The sequence below is a fragment of the Dermochelys coriacea genome, chromosome 7, assembly GCF_009764565.3.
Source record: "Dermochelys coriacea isolate rDerCor1 chromosome 7, rDerCor1.pri.v4, whole genome shotgun sequence".
Lineage (NCBI taxonomy): Eukaryota > Metazoa > Chordata > Testudines > Dermochelyidae > Dermochelys > Dermochelys coriacea.
The window spans coordinates 56,052,676-56,072,232 of NC_050074.1; the positions used below are offsets into that span (position 1 = coordinate 56,052,676).

The 19,557-nt window shown below is 54.1% G+C and overlaps 1 protein-coding gene across 1 annotated transcript in view; it reads left to right on the top strand.

The window, feature by feature from the left end:
• Window positions 1–217: 217 nt before the first annotated feature.
• Window positions 218–19,557, top strand: part of PSD (pleckstrin and Sec7 domain containing) — a 30,141-nt gene continuing 10,801 nt past the window's right edge. Inside the window, exons 1-5 of the mRNA XM_043518557.1 lie at window positions 218–414; window positions 2,023–2,103; window positions 2,746–2,858; window positions 3,621–3,679; window positions 4,265–4,354. Coding sequence (XP_043374492.1) covers window positions 257–414; window positions 2,023–2,103; window positions 2,746–2,858; window positions 3,621–3,679; window positions 4,265–4,354 — 501 coding nt within the window. The 5' untranslated portion in view covers window positions 218–256. The remainder of the gene's footprint in view (window positions 415–2,022; window positions 2,104–2,745; window positions 2,859–3,620; window positions 3,680–4,264; window positions 4,355–19,557) is intronic.

Here is a 19,557-nt window from a genome sequence, read left to right on the forward strand (position 1 = left end):
CACCCCTCATACTTCCAGCCAGTGCTATGGCCTAGTAGCAGTGTCTAGAGCTGAAACCTCCTGGGATGTCTTTCCTCAGAGAGCTGTGGAGAGCCAGGTAGCGAGCTGCAGAAAGGATGACGAGCCTGGGGTCAGGAGCCCAGGTGCCTTAGCAGGATGCAGTGGAAAAAGCTTTGTTGCAAGACTTACCCGAGGCTTCTGTTTTTGTTGCAGTGACCATCCTCTGAGTCAGCTGGTCTCGGACTCAGACTCCGAGATGGACAGCACGGAGCAGCTAGCGCTGGGCAGCACAGACACGCTGTCCAATGGGCACAAGGCCGACCTCGAGGCTGCCAAGCGCCTGGCAAAGAGGCTCTACAACCTGGACGGATTCAAAAAAGCAGACGTGGCTCGCCATTTGGGGAAGAAGTACGTGTGGGTATTATGAGGAGAGGCTGTTCATCCAGGGTGCTGCTCAGTCACTGAGGAGACAGAGCAGCCTGCTGCATGCATAGCTGCTGCCACAGGGCCATAGGAGCATGCAGAGAATGGTAGGAAAGAGACAGCCAGACCCAAAGACAGACAGCCCTTAGCAGGAGCTCATGGGAGCGCTCCACACAACTCACATCTAAAAGGCCACGTATGCCCAAAATTCATCCCCCATGCACCATTTACACCAAGTTTTACTGCATTCAGGCTCCAGGGAGAACTCAGAATATTGCCCTGTGGAGATCAATGTGATGCACCTCAAAGCTGGAGACTGTATTGGGTGTGTCCACCCCCATCACACTTTCCACTGTCCTATCTCATGTCCCCTGGTGTGGTACTAAGTCAGAGGTGGGCAAACTATGGCCCGTGGGCCACATCTGGCCCTCGGGACTGTCCTGCCCAGCCCCTGACTCCTGGCCCAGGAGGCTCACCCAGGCCCCTCCCCTGCTGTTCCACTTCCCCCGCAGCCTCAGCTCACTTCGCCGCCGGAGCAATGCTTGGGGCGGCGGAGCGGCGAGCTCCTGGGGCAGCACAGCTGCAGAGCCTGGCCTGACCCGGTGCTCTGTGCTGCGAGGCTGCCTGTCCTGGTGCAGTCGTGCTGCCAGCCACCGGTGCTCCAGGCAGTGTGGTAAGGAGGCAGGGAGTGGGGGCATTGGATAGAGGGCAGGGGAGTTTGGGGGTAGTGGTCAGGGGGAGGGGGTGTGGATAGGGGTCGGGGCAGTCAGAGGGCAGGGAACAGGGTGGTTTAATGAGGGCAGGGGTCCCTGGGGGGACAGTCAGGAAGGGGGGGGATTGGATGGGGGGTGGGGGCAGTCAGGGGCAGGGATTCCGTGGGCAGTCAGGTGACAGGGAGAAGGGGCGGTTGGATGTGGCAGGGGTCCCGGAGGGGCCGCCAGGAAGGGGGGGGGTTGGATGGGGCAGCGGGGGGAAGTCAGGGGCAGGAGGTCCGGGGGCAGTCAAGGAGAAGGGGTGGTTGGATGGGGCAGGGATCCGGGGGGGGCAGTCAGGAAGGAGAGGGGAGTTGGATGGGGCAGCAGGGGGCAGTTAGGGGTGGGGGGTCCAGGGGCATTCAGGGGATAGAGAGCGGGGGGTGGATAGGGCAGGGGTCCCCGGGGGGCTGTCAGAGAACAGGGGAGTTGGATGGGGCAGAGTCCTGGGGGGGCTGTCAGGGGGCAAGAAACGGGGGTGGGGGCCAGGCCAGGCCTGGCTGTTTGGGGAGGCACAGCCTCCCCTAACTGGCCCTCCATACAATTTCAGAAACCCAATGCTGCCCTCAGGCCAAAAAGTTTGCCCACCCCTGTACTAAGTGCTTTAAAATCACTGGATAATTACCTGTTCTGTTCATTCCCTCTGAAGTACCTGGCACTGGCCACTGTCGGAAGACGGGACACTGGGCTAAATGGATCTTTGGTCTGACCCAGTATAGCTGTTCTTATGTTCTTAAAATTTCTTCTGTTCCCCCCCCCACCCATCTCCATCCCTCCCTCCCTCTCTCTCTTCACTGGTCTGTCACAGTGGTCTGGTCTATTCAACTCTCTCTCCCCTCTCTTTCAGTAATGAGTTCAGTAAGATGGTGGCTGGGGAATATCTGAAATTCTTCGTGTTCACTGGGATGAGTCTGGACCAGGCTCTCAGGTCAGAATCTTTCATGGGGCCACATGTGTTTTTAGGAGCCGTTCACCATCAGAATCTATGTGCACCCCAGCAACACGGGCCGTCTGCAGTTAAGAGCAAAAAATTCCTCCCCCACTCCCCACAGGCTGGCTCTAGACCCAGCACCAAAAGGCAATTGCAAAGCCGTTCTTATCTCAAGAAGACTTCTCCTCTTACCCAAGAAATGTAATTTTTCCCAAGGACCATCTGCAACATGGGAGCCCATCACGTGGGCTGGTGTCTAAGAACATGGGAGGACATACCAAACCTTACAATCTAGTGGAGGGAGATGTCATGGATTCTGGACACTCTCCAGCCACAGCTGAGTTTCCACAATCTCAGTCTCCGAGCCCAGACAGTTCTGCAATGGGTTCAGCCGCTATTCCCATGCAGACTGTCCTACCTGATGTAGAGTTCTGGGATGTGCACGAGACCGTCTGGTCACGTGCTCGGTGAGGAATCCTCCAAGCGGATGAAATAACGATGTAGGAGTTCTGGGCTCCCTGTTGTGCGCACTGGTGTTTTTCCTGTCTGTTACAGAAAGGACAATTCTCCTGCTCCTTGACAGGGTGGGGCGGGGTAGGTGATGTTTGGTTTGATGCATGACCCACTCTTCTTCTTCAGGTCCTTTCTGAAGGAGCTGGCCCTGATGGGGGAGACTCAGGAGAGAGAGCGAGTCCTGGCTCATTTTTCACAACGCTATTATCAGTGCAACCCCAATGCTGTCTCCTCTGAGGGTGAGCTACCATATGGCTGTGGCTGCATGTGTGTTTGTAAACCTGGGTGCAGATTCCCTGACCAAAACTAGGTTAAGCTGGAGTTAAGGCAGAGAGCACATGCCAGTACCTGACAGATAAATAAATCACAGGGATGTTGTAGTTATTCCCAAACTAAGTGTTGTAAACCCAGGAAATTCAGAGATAAGGCTTCACTGAAAGCCAGACTTGTTGTGGCCTAGACATGCACAGTTTGGACACTCGCCACCTGTAACCATAGTAGATCAGCACCAGGAGAGAGAAAGGAGCTACTTTTAAGTGTAACTGTGTGCTTGGATGTCTGGGTCCCGTGACTCAGAATGGCAGGGACTTTCAAAGTGAAGTAGCCAGGGCAACCGGATGCTCAAGTGGCCACCAGCAGTTGCCCAGATCTCGCTATTTCATCTGAACTTTTTACATCCTTGTTTCTTTCTTGACTTAATTCACCACCGCATGCCTGCATGTCCTCACCTTGAATCAACCTTGAGTCAGCTCCATGTGCATGGGGATTTAGGGCTTGCTGGGTGCCGGATGCCATGTCAAAGGTGACACAGGGTTCTGTAGCATTAATTCTGGCTTCACTGCTCTTCTATTGTGTGGTCCCAGCCCCAAAGCAGCTGTACAAAATCCCATCAAGTGCAGTTGCTTTGGGGCCGGGACCACACAATAGAATTAAATGGAACTTCAGCCTGCACAGCTGATCTGAGTGGTGCTCTGATCACCTTTCTTGTGCTTGTGCTGCAGACGGAGTCCACACACTGACCTGTGCCCTGATGCTCTTAAACACAGACCTCCATGGGCATGTGAGTACCTGCCAGCTCCAGCGCCCGGCCTGCTCTGCTCTGCTCCTCCACTAGGCGACTTCTCATCTGGGAGGGAGCAAAGTGGCCATTGTCTGACTGCGTGTTAGCAGAAGGCACCTGGGGTATGTGGGAGCCAGCCTGCTAGCTGTGTGGGGGCATCAAGAGGACGGGAAGGAGAAGCAACGAAGAGTGGAGAAGGTGTGATGAGCGGGGAGAAAAGGTTGCAGGAGAGAGAGAAGGGCATTGGCAAAGCAGCAGCAAGCCGAGACGGAGCTGAGGAGAAGAGAGGAGTGGGAAGGAGGGGTAAGGAAGACGAGGGAGGAGAGTGAGGGGGATGGGAAGGGAATCACTGAGTGGCCTTGGGGCTTTGAATTTTGACAGGAATGGCTTTTTAAAGCTCCCTGGCCCTTAGCAAAGGGGGCTAGGTTCTCCACATCTCCAAGTGGCCTTTCATGAGATCCAGGCAGTGCTGCTCTGTAATGGTTGGCTGTCCTATCACCAGGGTGTAGGGGGGCTCTCCGGCCAGCCACTGCTCCCACTTCCCAAAGGTAACCAGCCACATTTCTCTGCCCCTGTCACCACCAGAACATCGGGAAGAGAATGTCCTGCTCTGACTTCATTGGGAACCTGGAAGGCCTCAATGGAGGGAGTGATTTCCCCAAGGAGCTGCTCAAGGTAACTCAGATCGGTCTCCCCAACTGAGCCAGGCCAGCTAGAGTTAAGGCTGGGATCCCTCTTAGAAAACTGCTTTTGTGCCACTTCCTAGTAAAGGATTCCCCCGGCACCTGGCTGGCTCACTCAGGCGTTGTCTGGGGCACTGAGTGGGGTGCAGTCTTGCACCCAGAGCAGACTGCATAGGCAGCATTACCCTGGGCAGCGGCTTTCTCTAGAGCAGGTGTTTGCTAGGAGAGCAATTTGTTGTCCTGAACTATGGCTGTAAATTCGTGCAAAGCAAATTTATTTCCATGTGCCATGGCCTGGCATCCACTAGAGAAACTAACCCCTGTACAGCCTCTTGCACATTTGTAGGATGATCTGCATCCACACACAATGCCCCAGGGGTCAGAAAACCAGAAAAATAAACAGTGTCTGAGCAGATTGAATAACTGAGCAAAGCTTAGCTGGTCCAGACTGAAGCTGAACTGGTTTAGTACCTGTGTGGATGCCGATAAGCTCAAAGTCCTGGGAGGGTCCCCAGTAAACCAGTAGCCCCGCACGGTGCCCCAGAATGCGTTGCTTCTAGAAGCTGAGCCAGGAATTGTGGGATAGATACCCAGAAGGCATTGCAACTAAAGAGAATTAAGACACCACTAGTGTTGATGCGGAGCGAAACTGACCCCAACTCAGCATGGCTAATGCGAAGGCAGTGACCGGCACGTGCTGCAACTGGTTCAAGCTGCTAGTGTAGACTGAGGCCCATTGCTTGGGTGGAACCCTCTCCCTGGCCGTGTGCCGAGGCAGAGCGCTGCGAATGCACCATCCCCAGCAGCCAGCGAGCTCTGCTCCTTTGGACGGTCCTCCCGCCCCCTTTATCTACCCTCCATCCAACCTCCTTTGTGGTGTGTCCTTTCCAGCTCCACTGTGTTATCCTGACCCAGAACAACCTTCACCTCTGCCAAGGAGAGCTGGGTGGAGCTACGCCCAGATATCCCACTTCCCCTGTACAGGCCCACTGTGTTGTACCTCCCCGTCCTGCCCCTGGAGCCACGCATCCAGCTAGAGTCCTGCCTGCTGTGTTGGCCCAGCGTGTCTCTGTCTGTTGGGGCTGTTCTAGAGGTGGCTTGGTAAAGGCTGCTGTGCCCAGCTGTCTCGGAATGGGAGTGTGGGGATCAGGGTCCCAACAGCTGATGGCCCACATGGACATGGGAGGGTGGGGTAGGGAGTGCACACACTCTCCCAGCCCATGCAGTGTGACAGGTATGGCTTCCCCTCACCGCTAGCCTGGCGGAGCTCTGCTGTCCTCCCTTTTGTGGATCCCTGGGGCCCTCCGTCTGCCCAAGAGAGCGAGACCACAAGGAGCAGTGACGGGGTGCCGCTGACACTGTGCGCAGCAGCACAGGGAGGGCAGGATTGTCTAGTGGTTAAAGCAGAGGCAAGGCAGCCAGGAGTTCCCAGCACTTATATGCTATGTGATATACGGAGAGTCCCTGCCTCTCTGTGACTCAGTTTCCTCATCTAAAACATAGAGACACTGAGCAGGGCGCCGTGAGGCTGAATCTGGGGACAGTTGTGAAGCACTTTGATGCCAAAAGGTGGGAGGTGCCAGAGGAGGGCAGCGGCATTAGCGGCAGAGCCTGCCGTGGTGCTGGTGGCAGCGATGCCAGGTTGCAGCCTCCCTTCCTCCCCGCAGGAGGTGGTGGGGAAGGGAGAGGTGGCAGCGGTTTGATGGTGACTGCACCAGGCCATTCCAGGGTGATAGTGACAGCAGCTCGAGATGGCTTCTGCAGGGCTGACTCATGGTGTGGAAGGAAGTTGGCTGCCTCCACCTGGGAGCGTTAGCCCCGACTCCACAGGGAGTCACTTAGCTCTCGTGACTAAGCTGTTGTGTGAGAAAGAACAGCCTCCCCCCACTCTCCCATCCTGGGCCCTGAGCCACCAGCACTGCACTGGCCTTGCCCCTTGCGGACTGTCTCTGCTGAGCTTGGCTCCTCACTGGGCCCTGGATGTGTCTGGGATGCTGCTGTGGCTTATGCTGCAACCAGGATTGAGCCCAAGAAACCAAACCAAGCCAGGATCTGGATCTGGCCCAGAGGATCTAGCCCTTTCCCCTGCTGAGCTAAGACCTCCATATGTAACTGACCAGTGGGGAGGTTCATTGCTGATGAAAAGCGACTGTTTCCACCACAGCTAAAGGGCCCTAGACAAGCTACTTTTAAATAAAGAGGTTTTAAAAAGCAGATCTCACCACAGTCAGACCATGCTTCTGCCACTTTTCTCCAGCCCCTCACTTGGGAACAGGGAGCAGATGTTTGAAATGAAGTACATGGGGGTTCAGTCAGGCACTAGCAGGGATAACAGGAAGAGCTCACCGTACTGCTGCCCCCACCTCCCCACTGCACTCACAACCCATGGACCAGCAAAGGTGCTCGCTTCCTGTGGATAGTAGGAGACTGGCAGGCAGAAGTGTGGGATGAGAGGAGAGCACAGTGCTTGAGGGCAGTGGAGAAGAAATCCTGGAGAGTGCCAGAGAGCTGGAAGGCGATGGGTGGTGATGGGAAGAAGTGGAGAAGGGGCATACGTGGGACATTCCACTCCACAAACCAGCGGAGGGTCCCTGGGACACCAGTCCCCTACAGACTCCGGCAAGCGTGTGGGAGTTTGTTAGGCTGCCACCACTGCATGCCCCAGCAGACCCCTTTGAGCCCCTTGCAATTCCCCCAGCTCATTGAGAGCGTTGTTAGCCTGGTAGCTCCCAACTAGCCTACATATGCTCATCAGCTCTCTGACACGCTGGCGGAGGGCTGTCTGGAGACCAAGGAGCCTAGTTAGCCTTGACACACAGCTGCTTGTCTAATTATAGCTCACCAGGAATACACAGGGTTTGCAGAGGACGGGAGGGGCTGGCTGACCTCTGAGGAGTTTTCCTGAAGCTTGCTAAGGCATTGGCAGAGGGTCCTGACAAGCCCCTAACGTCTGCAGGGAGAGGGCATTGGGGAAGGTCCTCAGAAGATCCTCTGATCCAACACCAGGGAGTTGGTGCAGTGGTGCTCTGCTCCACTTCCTAAGATAGCTAGTGTTGGCTCCCTTCACATGGACCTTTGGAGGTCTACAGAGAGAGGTGGGGGTGCTGCTCCCCCTTACCTCAGGAGCCCCTATTCCCCCCATTGCCTCCTTCCCTTGGAAGGGATCCCTTTTCTTCTGTACACTTCCTCATTATTTGTAGGGCAGTAGCTAGGTGCTGTACACACATACATGTACATCATGAGGTTCCCTGCACCTGAGTATAAGAGGAGAGAGATCAGGTGGAGCCAGCCACATGGGGGGAAGCACATGGTAAGAGTGAGCTGTAATCAGCATGGCAAGCTGCAGTTACCAGCTGTAGTCTGTGGGAGTGGGGCTTCTTTCCTGCAGACCGCAGGGAAATCAGCAAGAAGTGAGAGAATGGCCTCCTCAAGCTCCATGCATGCCACACTCCCATCTTAAAACTGACATAAAAACTAAGGAAATTCACAGACAAAAACTTTGTTAAGGTGAAGGTTGAGCATATGTAACAATAACTTCAGAGATGGAAAGCCATACACAAATGTATGACAACCGTTAGAGAAGAAACAAAAAATCAAGTTTAAACTTACAAGAAACCCACACATTTGAAAGCATGGAAAGTCACAGTTCAGGGACACAAAACCACCTTAACTCTGCCCCCTTTTGGATCCCCGGAGAAAATAAACTCAGACTGTGCTATCCATGTAAGAGGACACAAGTATATAACCACATAAACTCAAATGCTTTACTCTCAACCATAGCAGTCTATGGTTGTGCCAACTCCAGCCTCCTTTACAGATACACACACCACCAAAAACTCCTACTTGACCAGTTCCTGCTTGGGCAATCAGTAAGCCGTCCATCCACGCCTCTTCCTCATGGGACTGGGCCTTTTGTTGCTGTGGGCCATTCACTGATATGAGGAGCATTGACCACAGCCAGCCTAGCCACAGTGGAGACATGAAACCAGTGCTAAGCCAATACACTGTGGTGCCCATTTTCAATACCCCACTTTCTCAAAAGTTAAGCCATAGACTTCAGACTTCTTAGAAAAGAGTCCTTGATCCCAAACCAACACATCTTACAAAGTAACAACAAAAGGAACAAAGCCAGGATGATGGAATTGCTAGAATTGGTCTAAATCTGGTTGTGGGTTTGGTCTGGTGGTGGTGGTGGCCCGTGATGTACAGGATGTCAGATTGCCTGATCTGGTGGGGCTGTCTGGCCTTAATCTCAGTGAGCTCAACCCTGCTTTTCCATGTTATGAAATGTTTGGGTTTCCTGGTGTTTGACTTTAGCCCTGAAGTCCCTGAGTCTCCAGAGGCCATTAGTCCTTGAACAAAACAGTCTGTGATGGATTTGCTCCTCAAGTTACTGATCTGCTCACTCAGCCTTAAATTCCCCTTTCCCAAACCTTTGCCTGTGGTGTGAGTGAGCCAAACCACACCCCAGTACTCCAAAGCGAGTTGCAGCATTGTTTGGTAATTGTATGAATGACCCTTTGCATGGCCATAGTTCCTGCCGTCTGCACTCAAAGCACCTTAAAAAAATTAATGAAGTCTCATGAGCCACTCGCATCCCCTATGGGGGAGGCAAGGAGCATCACTGTGCAACTCAGGAACAGAAGCATAGGAAGATAAAGTGCCTGAAGTCTCATAGAAAGAGGAGCCATTTGAACCATTGAGGAGGTGGGAAGTAAACCCTGATTCCCAGAGCTGAGCCTTAACCACAAAACCCTTTCCCCTCCCTCTCGCTAATCCCACTAGCATATTCTCTTCTGCAGTCCATGAGGACCCTTGCATCTTTGCTCGCCGAGGATCCATGTGCCCAAAGCCCCATCAGTGGATAATGCTTACTTTTGCCATGTGCTCAATGACTTCTGCAGTCAAGTGCTGCCCGGTTCTCCCGATCTCCTGCAGTGTTCTCTGCTGTTCACTATGCCAAACATGTCTCGTTGGGAAATTCCCCCTTCTTGCTGGCCCCCTCCTCACTGACATGGATTACATAACACCCACCCTCATCCTTTCCTTTTCACCCTCATACAGACTCGCTGGAGACCAGCTCTTAGCATCTCTGCACAAGGAGCAGCTGCTCTTTATTACATCTATTTCCTATCTCTTCACCAGTGATTCAGCCAGCCCACCAATGTACCCCTTGCCTCTTGGTTGTTAGTTTTCTTTACCATGGGAAGAAGGGTGGTTGTGTGGTCTATTGTGCCAAGTACTTCTTCTGTTCAACTAAGGTGGGGAGTTCTTGGTAGCTAGATAGGAGGCTGGCAGCTGCTCTGAAGTGTGCCCAGCTGGCTACGGCCCCATGGGGCCATCTGCCTGCTGGGGATTGGTGGAGTGCAGAAATGCCCTGGCCATGCTCCTATCCCAGGCACCCCCGCTATGCTGGGCAGATTCCCTGCTCCCTTTGTGTGCAGGCAGCTGGACGCAGACATGAGCCCAGTCACCTTGGCTACATGCGCTCAGCGCACACTGAAATTAATGGCACTTGCCTGCATGACACCAATGGCGAAATGTGGTCTTTAGGCCCTCTGTGCTTCAGTTTCCTCATCTGCAACGTGCAGCTGAGAAGCTCTACCTCCCAGGCCATGTTCATGGTAACGTGTTTGTAACCTCAGCTATAGGAGCGCTGGCTCCTGCACAGAAAGATGGCAGAAGCCTTTCGCTAATTGAGGGACACAGCTGGTGCAGCCACTTGCAGTGTTTTGTTCACTGTTCCTAAGGTCTCCAATGGGTTAGGGGGTGCTGCTTGGGCCCCGTTGGACTGGGCTCATGTATTTTGGATTCCCTGCCCTGCTCTGGCTGTCAGCTCTAACCTGAAGCTCCCCAGCGTAGAACTCCCAAGAACCTGTATAATCCCTTCAGCATTACAGGTGTCCTAATGGGTGATCAGAGCCATTTCCTTGATCCCCCCAGTGTGGTTAAGTCAGTTCTCATAATGGATCCAGAGGGGCCCAAGAGCCTGTCATATGCCCGCAGTGCAAGTCACTTGGAGCAGAACAGAGACATGACAAGTTCCAGCTCCTAATATTGTGCCTGCATGTAGGGGTTCTGCCAAAAGAGCTGGATCCCCAAGCACTTTCAAATGAGATACTCTCCTGCTTGCTGTATTTCTCTCTCTCTCTAAAATGAATCACTTTACCCATCACTGAATTGCAGCGCCTTTGGGGTGGAATGTGGCAGCTGTTTAACCACAACAACAGTTTAGGGCAGGAAGTAAAGCAGAGTACCGTAGCCAATTAAAACTGCAGGGGGGATTGAAGGAGCCAGAACGTGTTTGCTCAAATATGTAGTTGACCAAGAAATAGAGCCTAGTGCCATGGGAGTTAGGCACCCTAAATACCTTTGAGGACTTAGGACTCAGTGACAAGAGCTTCAGTCTTACGTCTCACCTGGAAGCCAGTCAGCAGTAGTATAGCTGAAGCACTGATTTAGTGCTGACTCAAAAGAACATCCCCGCCCCCCACTAAATCACCCACCGCACCTTCAGGGAGCAGCCTTCATTATCCCTAGGCTTGTCCTGACCCCACTGGGCTTGTGAGATCGAAGCCTATGGTAGCATGGCCTGCAGGTAGAGAGAAGAGAACTTAAGGAGGCTGGTTGTTGCTCAGTAAGCTTCTTTAGCAATGCAGGCTAGGTGCAGAAGCTGTGTGCTCCATGGTGGGACTCCGATTATCCTCCTCGGAGTACAGAAATGAGACCCAGATGGTATGAGACCCGGTGGCTGTGGTCAGTGCTGGCTAGACTACAGACCACCCTTCTAGATGTGATCAGAATGTTTTCGCCTGCGGCCCTTGTGAGCAAAGACCAGTACTGATCTCAGCGATGACAGGAGTTGACACCATGTATCTGTATATTATAAAGGTCAAGGCGAGTGACTGAACCCTGGGAAGGGAGGCATGACGCTTGTGTTGAGTTGGAAAGTTATGCCCTTTTTTGGTCAATATATTTTAGTGCCTAGATATCGCAGTGACTGGTGCTATACAAAAAGTATGGCTAGACGTGCACTGTATAGTATTGCATAAGAGCTCCGGCCAGGACATCCAAGTGACTAGTGCCTGGTTTTCAGAAGGTAAGTGCTCAGCAGATGCCCTTTTAAAGCATCTCAAGTTGAGTCTGACAAAAATCCCTAGTTACATCTGCCAACCTGGCTCTCCCCATCTCCTCCTGATCCCATCCCTCCCTCTGGGTGAGAAGGGATGCACTCCATAGTCTTCACCAGTGCCTGGCCAACCCCCCTTCCCCACGGAAGTTAAGGAGGGATTTTCATGGCTTAACTCCCGTTGAAATTCCTTGAGAATCGGGTGGCACACTCCCTTTGAGAATCCTAGTGATTGGACCCATTGTGGCAACTACCATGGTCAGTGCACCAGGCGCCATCTTTGGCAGCAAATGCTGGCTAATCTCTGTGTGGAGCAGCAGTGTGAGAAGAGCAGCAGGGCCAGCTGAACTGAGCAGCCATGGCAGGGGCAGCTTGAAGTGCCTAGCTGCTGCTGGCTCGAGCTCATCGCCAGCCACCAATGCATCACATCCAAGCCCTTGGATGCACAAGGGCCTGCCCATATGTCTCAAGTGCGGAGCTAACCTTTAAGAGCAGAGCGTGTCAGTGTCATGGATAATGGCCCTGCCTCTGATGGCATCTTCTCTCTGAAGCGGCACTGTCAAGCTTGGACAGCGTGATGACAATCCTCGCCAGCTCTGATCACGGGGGGTGAATCCCAGGCTTGCTGAATGCCCTCCCTGCAGAGAGACACTCAGAAAGAGGAGACATTACTCCACATGGAAAACCCTGTGAAAATTCCAGGCCTCCAATCACAGGGTTTCGGGCCAGGACTTGGACACCAGCCGCACTGCTCTGAGAAAGGACATCCCCATTTCTAGAGTCATGCATCCCAAAAGATATGGTGCTTTCCAGCTTGGTGAGCGCCTCTCCCACCCTTGCTGTGCAGCCACTTCTGGTGTGCAGAACCTCCCTGACTTGTGCCATCTGGCTTCACTAGGGGGCCTGGCCTTGTAGCCTAACCAGACCTGTCCCATTCCCTCCAGCTTTTCCCTGCCCTCCTCCTCTCCAGACCCATCGCCTCCTTTGTTCACACATCCTCTCCCCCGCCCTTTACCCCTTTTCTGCCACTGCTCCTGGCTTCTAGCCTCCTTCCTCTCCTCCAGCCCCTCATCACCCTCAGTACTTTGGGGGGTGCGCTCACCCCCCCCAGTTCCTGATCCCTCCGTCTCTTCCACCCCCCCTCTCCCTCAGTCCATTCCTTCCTCTCCCCCATCACTCCCGCCCCTCCAGCCTCCTCCCTCTCCCCCCCAACTCGCCTCACCACCCGCTCCCCGTATCTGCCCCCTCCCTTCTCATTCCTCTGAAGCTCCCCCATTGCCCGTCTCCTCTCTCCACCCTCGGCTGGCGGCGCTCCCCTTTCCCCGCTGCCGGGCCCCCTCCGTCGCTCGCTCGCTGCGTCCCTGAGCGTGCCGGCTTCCCCTCCCATCCCAGCGCCTGGCCGGGGAGCCATTGGCTGGCTGCTGCGAGGGGAATTGCGCTCCCCTGCCAGCCGAGCGCCCTCGCCATTGCGCGCACGGCCTGCGGCTGCGGCACGGAGCGCGCTCCTTGGCGGCGCGCAGCCAGGGCCGCTTCAACAGGCTGCCGGCGAGCCCAGCCCCGCGCCGGCCGGCTGCCCGGGGGCCATCGCGGCCGGCAGGATGATCGGCGTGAACAGCATCAACAGCAGCGCCGGGCGCATGCGGTCCCGCTCCATGTGCTCCGTGCGCTACGGCCGGAATTACCGGGGCATGGAGACCTTCTGCTACGGCTGGCCCCAGCGCTCCCGCACGCTCAAGCCCGTGCTCTACACCGACCTGGTGGTCAGCCGCCTGCAGAGCCGCAGGAAGAAGAAACCGGTAAGGACGGGGGGCACCGGGCGCCGCCGGCTCCCGGGGGAGAGTTCGGGCTGCGGTGGGGGCCGCCGTCGGGCGGGAGTTGGCGGAGGGGGCCCGCTCCCCACCCGGGGGCAGAGAAAGCTTGAACCCCCTTGAAACGGCAGCTTCGACTTGTCTGTGCCCCCCCCCCCCCCGGGAGAAAGGAGCGCGCGCTTCGGGTCCTGTGTGCGCCTCCCCGGTCCATCACAGCCACACACCCATCACCGTGCGCTCGCACCCTGCGCGCCCGGACAGCCCCCTGCGCTCAGCCCCCGCCGACTACACAGCGGGGTGTGCGCAGGGCAGGCAGCGAGAAGCCAAGAGCGCACTCCCCTCCCTCCCCCCACGCACCCACCCTTGCTCGGTGGAAGAGGGAAACAGGGTTTTAATGATCCCCAGACTTGACAGCAGAGCCCAGCCTGCCGCGCTGGAGCTGCTCTAACCTAGGGGCAGTTCTGTGCCACCACCAGATGAAAGCTCCAATCTTCGTTGAATCTGAGACGGGCCTCTTGGGACTCGCCTTTCTTTTCAACTCCCTTCCCGGTGGCTGCAGTTAGAAGCAGAAAGGCTAGGAGGGCACTTCAAAACCTGCCCACCCACGTTCTGCGGAGATGGGGTTTGGGATCCAGGCCTGGCCTCCTGGCAGTGCCCGTCCCATGGCTCAATGTAACAACAGCGTGACATTGCACCACTGTGTGCAGCCTCACACTGGCTTGACAACCACCTTCTCTTTAAAACACCCTGCAAGCAGGATCAGGGCCAGGATACGCAGGACTGTCCCTGCAGTCTTAGTCTTAGACCCAGGTGTGTCATGCCAATCAGGACCCCCACATGGCAGGAAGAATGGGGAGAGAGCCCACCATAGGCTCAACAGCACTGGGGGTTTCAGGTTCCTGTGCAACTTGCAATTTGGTCTGGAAAGGTGAGTGGGTTTCCTTAGCCCGCTAGGTGAAGAGAGGGAGATTTGGGGCCAAGTGCTTGCCTGGTGTAAGTCGGTATTGATTTCAGTGGAGCAAGCCTGCTTTGGATGTGCTCCTTTGAGTTTAGTCCTGGACTCTGGTAGAGGGGCATGCTGGGTGAGGAGGAGCAAAGAGGCACTGCCCCTTGCCAAAGCAGAGGGAGAAGCCTTCCTACAGAGCAGCAGCCTCAGGAGAAGGCCCCCCAGAATAGTGCCAAGCTGGGCACAGGGAGGGAAAGAAGACGGGGAGATCCCACCATGAGCACGGCCTGGCAATGACACATCCCGTCATAGCACAGCATTGGGGCAGGCTGCATCCACGTCACATTGTGACACACTGAGATATAACCACGCACTAGGGCCACCTGGCATATTAATCCTCCGCTCTTTGCCTCCTACACGCCGCTGATGTTGCAGCCTGCAGCATTAAGGCACTAGAAGGGGAAGGGTCCTGGGAGCATTGGGATGGGGATGCAATTCCTAGCCCTCTTCAAAAGCTGACGCTGGTATGACAGCTAGCATTGCAGCCACTGCAGGTTGGGAGCTATGGACGCCACAGGGTGTGTGTGTGTGTGTGTGTGTGTGTGTGTGGCAGGATGGGGCCATGCAAGCTGTCCCAAGCCACATTTACACACATCTGCTGCATATGTGCGTACCCATGTATGTTCACATGGGGTGGAGGAGGAGTGTACTTCCCTCACTGAGATGCCAGTAGCATGGGGAGCACAAGGGAAACGAGCTTGGAATAGGGTTGGTGGTTCCCCAACTGCTACAGAGGAGAGCCAGGATTTCTCACACCTGCAGCGCAGCACTGTATAGCACGTGCAAGGCCTCCCAGTGAACATGAGTAAGGGAATGGACTGGAGGTGGAATGAGGGGGGTATGGAAGAGACTTGACAGGCCAGGGCAGGTAGAGATGAGAGAATCGTTCCCCCCGCACCACCACCACAATCTCTGCACAGAGAGTGGCTCACACTGAACCAATACTGAAGTTGTCTTCAGCTTAGCCAAGCCAAGGACAGCATGCAAAGGGCTCTTGGTGGCTTAGGGAGGCACTTTGCAATGTAGCTCATGGCTAAGCTCAGATCCTTGTGAAGGTGGAGATGGGAAAAGTGCAGGGTTGAGCTCTCGTGGTGAGATGCCCCCGGGCAGGGAGACAAAGAGGAATCTCTGCAGGGAGGACACTTTTCCTTTACAAAATAGCTCATGGGCTGTGACTGTCCAGGATGCTGATGGTCCCATAGGGCTCTGGCCTCAAACAGGCTCAGAAACCTGTGACCCACCCCTAGTGGCATGTTCCTGAACTCAGACACCATCACATTAAGCCATGGGCTATTTGAGCCTTCTCCAAGTAGGAGACTTGTGTAACCGATCTCCTAGGCCCGGGAAGGGGTTAATTCTCTCTTTCAGATTCATTGATTCATGCACTAGCCAAGTGTCTGGTGGAAAGATTGAAGCCCTGGTTTCAGTGCCCCTCTCTGCCTGTGCCCTGTGGTGGGACCAGTTCCCTGTCTGTAAAATGTACAGTGCACTGAGATCTGTGGCTGTGAGAGCTGCGCAGGAACTCTCTGTTCCTGCACATGGAGGGCTTTACCCTAGGCCACTTGCAGCGGAAAATCTTCCCACAGTTGTGGGCCAGTGATAGCAATAGGAAGAAGGGGGGTAGGGGGTGGGCAGGACAGCCAGCTTCTCTCCTTGCATGTGTATGTGTGTCAGGGTAAGAGCTGTCCCCCTCGCAGCCCACATTCCCCCTCTGCTTGCTGCTGCAGTGAGCTCATACCCTATACTGATGTCACAAGTCCCTGTAGCCAGAGGGCACGGATTTATCCATCGATGCAGGGGCAGGGCGAAGACGAATGTGAGCCAATAACCAGCAGTGCCCTGTTTATACGCACAGCAGCATGTCCTCTCTCCCTCTCATCACACACTCCCCTTCCATCCAGGGCACAAAGCAAAGCAGAATTCAGCCTTGGCTCTGATTAATAGCACTTGCCAGGAGGCAAGAACCTTGAGGCCCCAACCTGTTAAAGGGCCAGCATCACCAAAAACTTCCTTTTGTGGAGGAGTTTAGAGCTGGACTGACAGCCCCTGGGGACTGGTGCCCTCAGTCTATCCCCAGAACAGGTAAAGCCTGGATAGCAGCAAGGCAAGTTTCACCCTTACCATCTTGTCCCTGAAGAACCATGCCCCACCCCAGGCATGGGCTGGGTGTTCAGTCTCCCTGTCCTCTGCTGAAGCAGCTAACAAGGGGAGTTAGGAGTGATTCTTGAAGCCCCAGCAACGGGCTCAGCCCTGTCCAAATCCTTGCTTGAAAGAATGTACAGACAGGCAGCAGGACACACTGGGAGAGCAGGGAAACTGGGACACCAGTTGTGGTCCACCACGAATCTTTGGGGTTGGACTGAGACCCCCAGATTCATTTCCTACTGGACACCAGGCAGCTATCAGCTGGGGGCAGCTTTTATTCTAGTAATGGCAGGATTTCAGTGGAGGTGAAAAACTACATTCTGGTCCCGGTGTCCCAAGCACTCCTGTTTGTTAATGTTCCCTAACTGCATGGGACACCGAAACTGTATGCCTTTCTATCCTCTCTACATGCGAGCTCCTAGTCTTCTCCAGCCCAATTCACCATGTTGACATGCCCCCCCGCTCATGCACTTACTCTGGCTCAGCAGCTTCTTGTGATGCATGCAGTGTATGTAACAGAGCCGTTCCTTCTGAATCCACAAAGCTGTTAGTCCTTTAAAGTATTCCCAGACTGTCCTGGATCCCTGACTGTTGTACAATTCAGCTCTGGTGGGCTGTTCTCCAGAGCTGTGTAGATGTCCATCTTGTTCTGAGTTTTCAGGGTGCAGCTGTTGCTCTGCTGCTTCTCTTGGAGCAGAAGTCCTCTCATCAGTCCTTTAGAGGGCTGTAGTCAGAGCATCCCCAGTCATCTCCAAGACACTTCAAATCTCCAGCTGGATGAATTTACCCAGAATGCTTCCTGGTTAGTTGATATGTATCTCACTCCCTTCATCACTTGAGGCCCATGCGATCTCTCGGCATTGCTCTGCCATCAACCGCCTGAGTTCGCATTCCACTCCCTCTCAGAGCACCTTTCCGGCCCATGTTACAATTCCCTACATCTTGTATGGAGCTGTGCAGGCACTTGTTGTACTCCTGGTCTCCTTCTTGTGCTTTTTCCAAATCTCTTTGTTGTTTCTCTCCAGGGTTTTTAGCATCTCCCAGCTCAATACTGCAACACTGGACGAGGAGCCTTTCCCCTCCTTACCTATGGCAGATTCATTGCATCAGCTCCTCTCCTTAGATAGCTAGGTCTGCTTCTTCCCTCCATGACTGGATTCTCCTCCTTGAGTCTGGCTCTGCATCGTTGTCCTTTAGTTGTCTTGCTGCCGAAATTCCAGCAGATGGCTGCTTAATGTACTTCAGCTTCTCAATCCCTTGCTAATAACCAGATCTGAACTTCTCTAGAGTGCTGTGGGTGGTTGGAACCAGGTCCATCTGGGCATGATCCTAGTCTCTTCTCAGGGAATGCCTTTCCTACTGAGGCTGGGTTCAATTCTCTGCCTACGTAGAGCTTCTCTCAGAGGTGCGATGGGGGTGGCTTCTTACCTCATCCAAAAAAAATCAAACCTGCATTGATTTCACCAGCAAATCCATTGGTCAGTAAATAATGGACTTCAAGCCTGGGCCTTCTTAGATGAACTTCTGTGAGCTCAGTGCACCTTGCTTGGGCAGGGCTGGCTTTGGCCTGGCTCCACAAGGATGCCATTGGAGACAGAGCCCCAGACAAGTATTCCAGGTTCCTTCCCATGGTAGTGCACATCTGTCAGAAAGATACACTGTTCTCCTTCCACATTATAAATGTCTGGCTGAATGGTGTCTGATGTTCAGGCTGTGTGAAGATGGGCTGGAAGGACAATTACATACTTTTCTATGACAGGTTTCAGAGTAGCAGCCGTGTTAGTCTGTATTCGCAAAAAGAAAAGGAGTACTTGTGGCACCTTAGAGACTAACAAATTTATTAGAGCATAAGCTTTCGTGAGCTACAGTTCACTCCTTTTTGCATATACTTTTCTATAGAACCATTCAGCCCGAAGGATCCGAAACCAGTAGCCCAAACCCTGAAATCCATACTCAGATTTTACATAGTCCAGATGCTGGCTGAATTGGGGGGCTTGTACCTGAGTAAAAGCTGAAGGAGGACTTGAGGCTTTGGCCCTGTACAAATGACTTTCTCTGTATATGAAGTGTGTCTTTCCCAGTGAAATGCAGACACTAACACGCATTCTTCATCGGCAATGCTCCCAAAGAGTTGGGGCCAGAAGTGCAGTTTAGGGAGGCAGAATGTTAGCTACTCAGACTGGAATTTGGCCCCAACATTCCCATCCATATTGCTTAGAAAATGCACTTGGATCTTTAACACACACAGCTGAACAACAGCATCATGGTGCCTTCCCCAACACCATTCAGGGGCATTAATTCACTGCTGACTCAGGGAGTCGGGGTGAATTGTCCCTCCCCCCAGGCCTGCCACAACTTGGTGAACTCCCAAAGTCCTGCCAAGGCCCCACCAGGCTCAGAGCAGGAGTTGGGAAGCTGTCACAGCCAAAGTAGGTATTACTGCACAGCCCAAAATCTGTGAGTAGGGGTACCAGAAAAGGTTAACACCCCAGGGAAGCCCATCCTACAGGACCTGCTTGCCCTGAGTGCTGTTGTGTTTCCCCTCTGTCATGAGAGTCATAATTTGTATTAGAGTAGCACCCGGGAACCCCCATCACAGCCCAGAACCCCATTGTGTTGTGTGTTAAAGCACAGAACAGAGAGACAGTCTCTGCCCCAAAGAGGCTCCAAAGGGCCTCCCTTGCTATGTGCCTAGGGTTTGAGTGATGTCAAACTTTCCCCTAACCCCCAGCAGACTAGGATCCCCAAAAGCTGGCTATTGCCAACTGTACTGATTTACAGCCTGGGTATGACACAGCAGTGCTGGGGCTGTGATACGTAGGAGCTATTCACCCAGGTGAGCACCATTGTGCATGCAGGCAGTATGCACTACGCTGGCCATGTGCACATCTGAGTGCCCAAGCTGGGTATTTAGGGAGGCCTGGCTAATGACTGGGGTTGGCCATAGTGCTTGCAGGGCAGGGATTGGGTCTTTTCTGTTTGTACAGTGCCTAGCACAATGGGGGTTCCAGTCCTGATTGGGGCCTGGGGGTGCTGCCATGATATCAATGTCCCGTACAGCTACTCGCATAGGTCTGCCCAGGAACGTGCATGCAAATGTGAGCCCC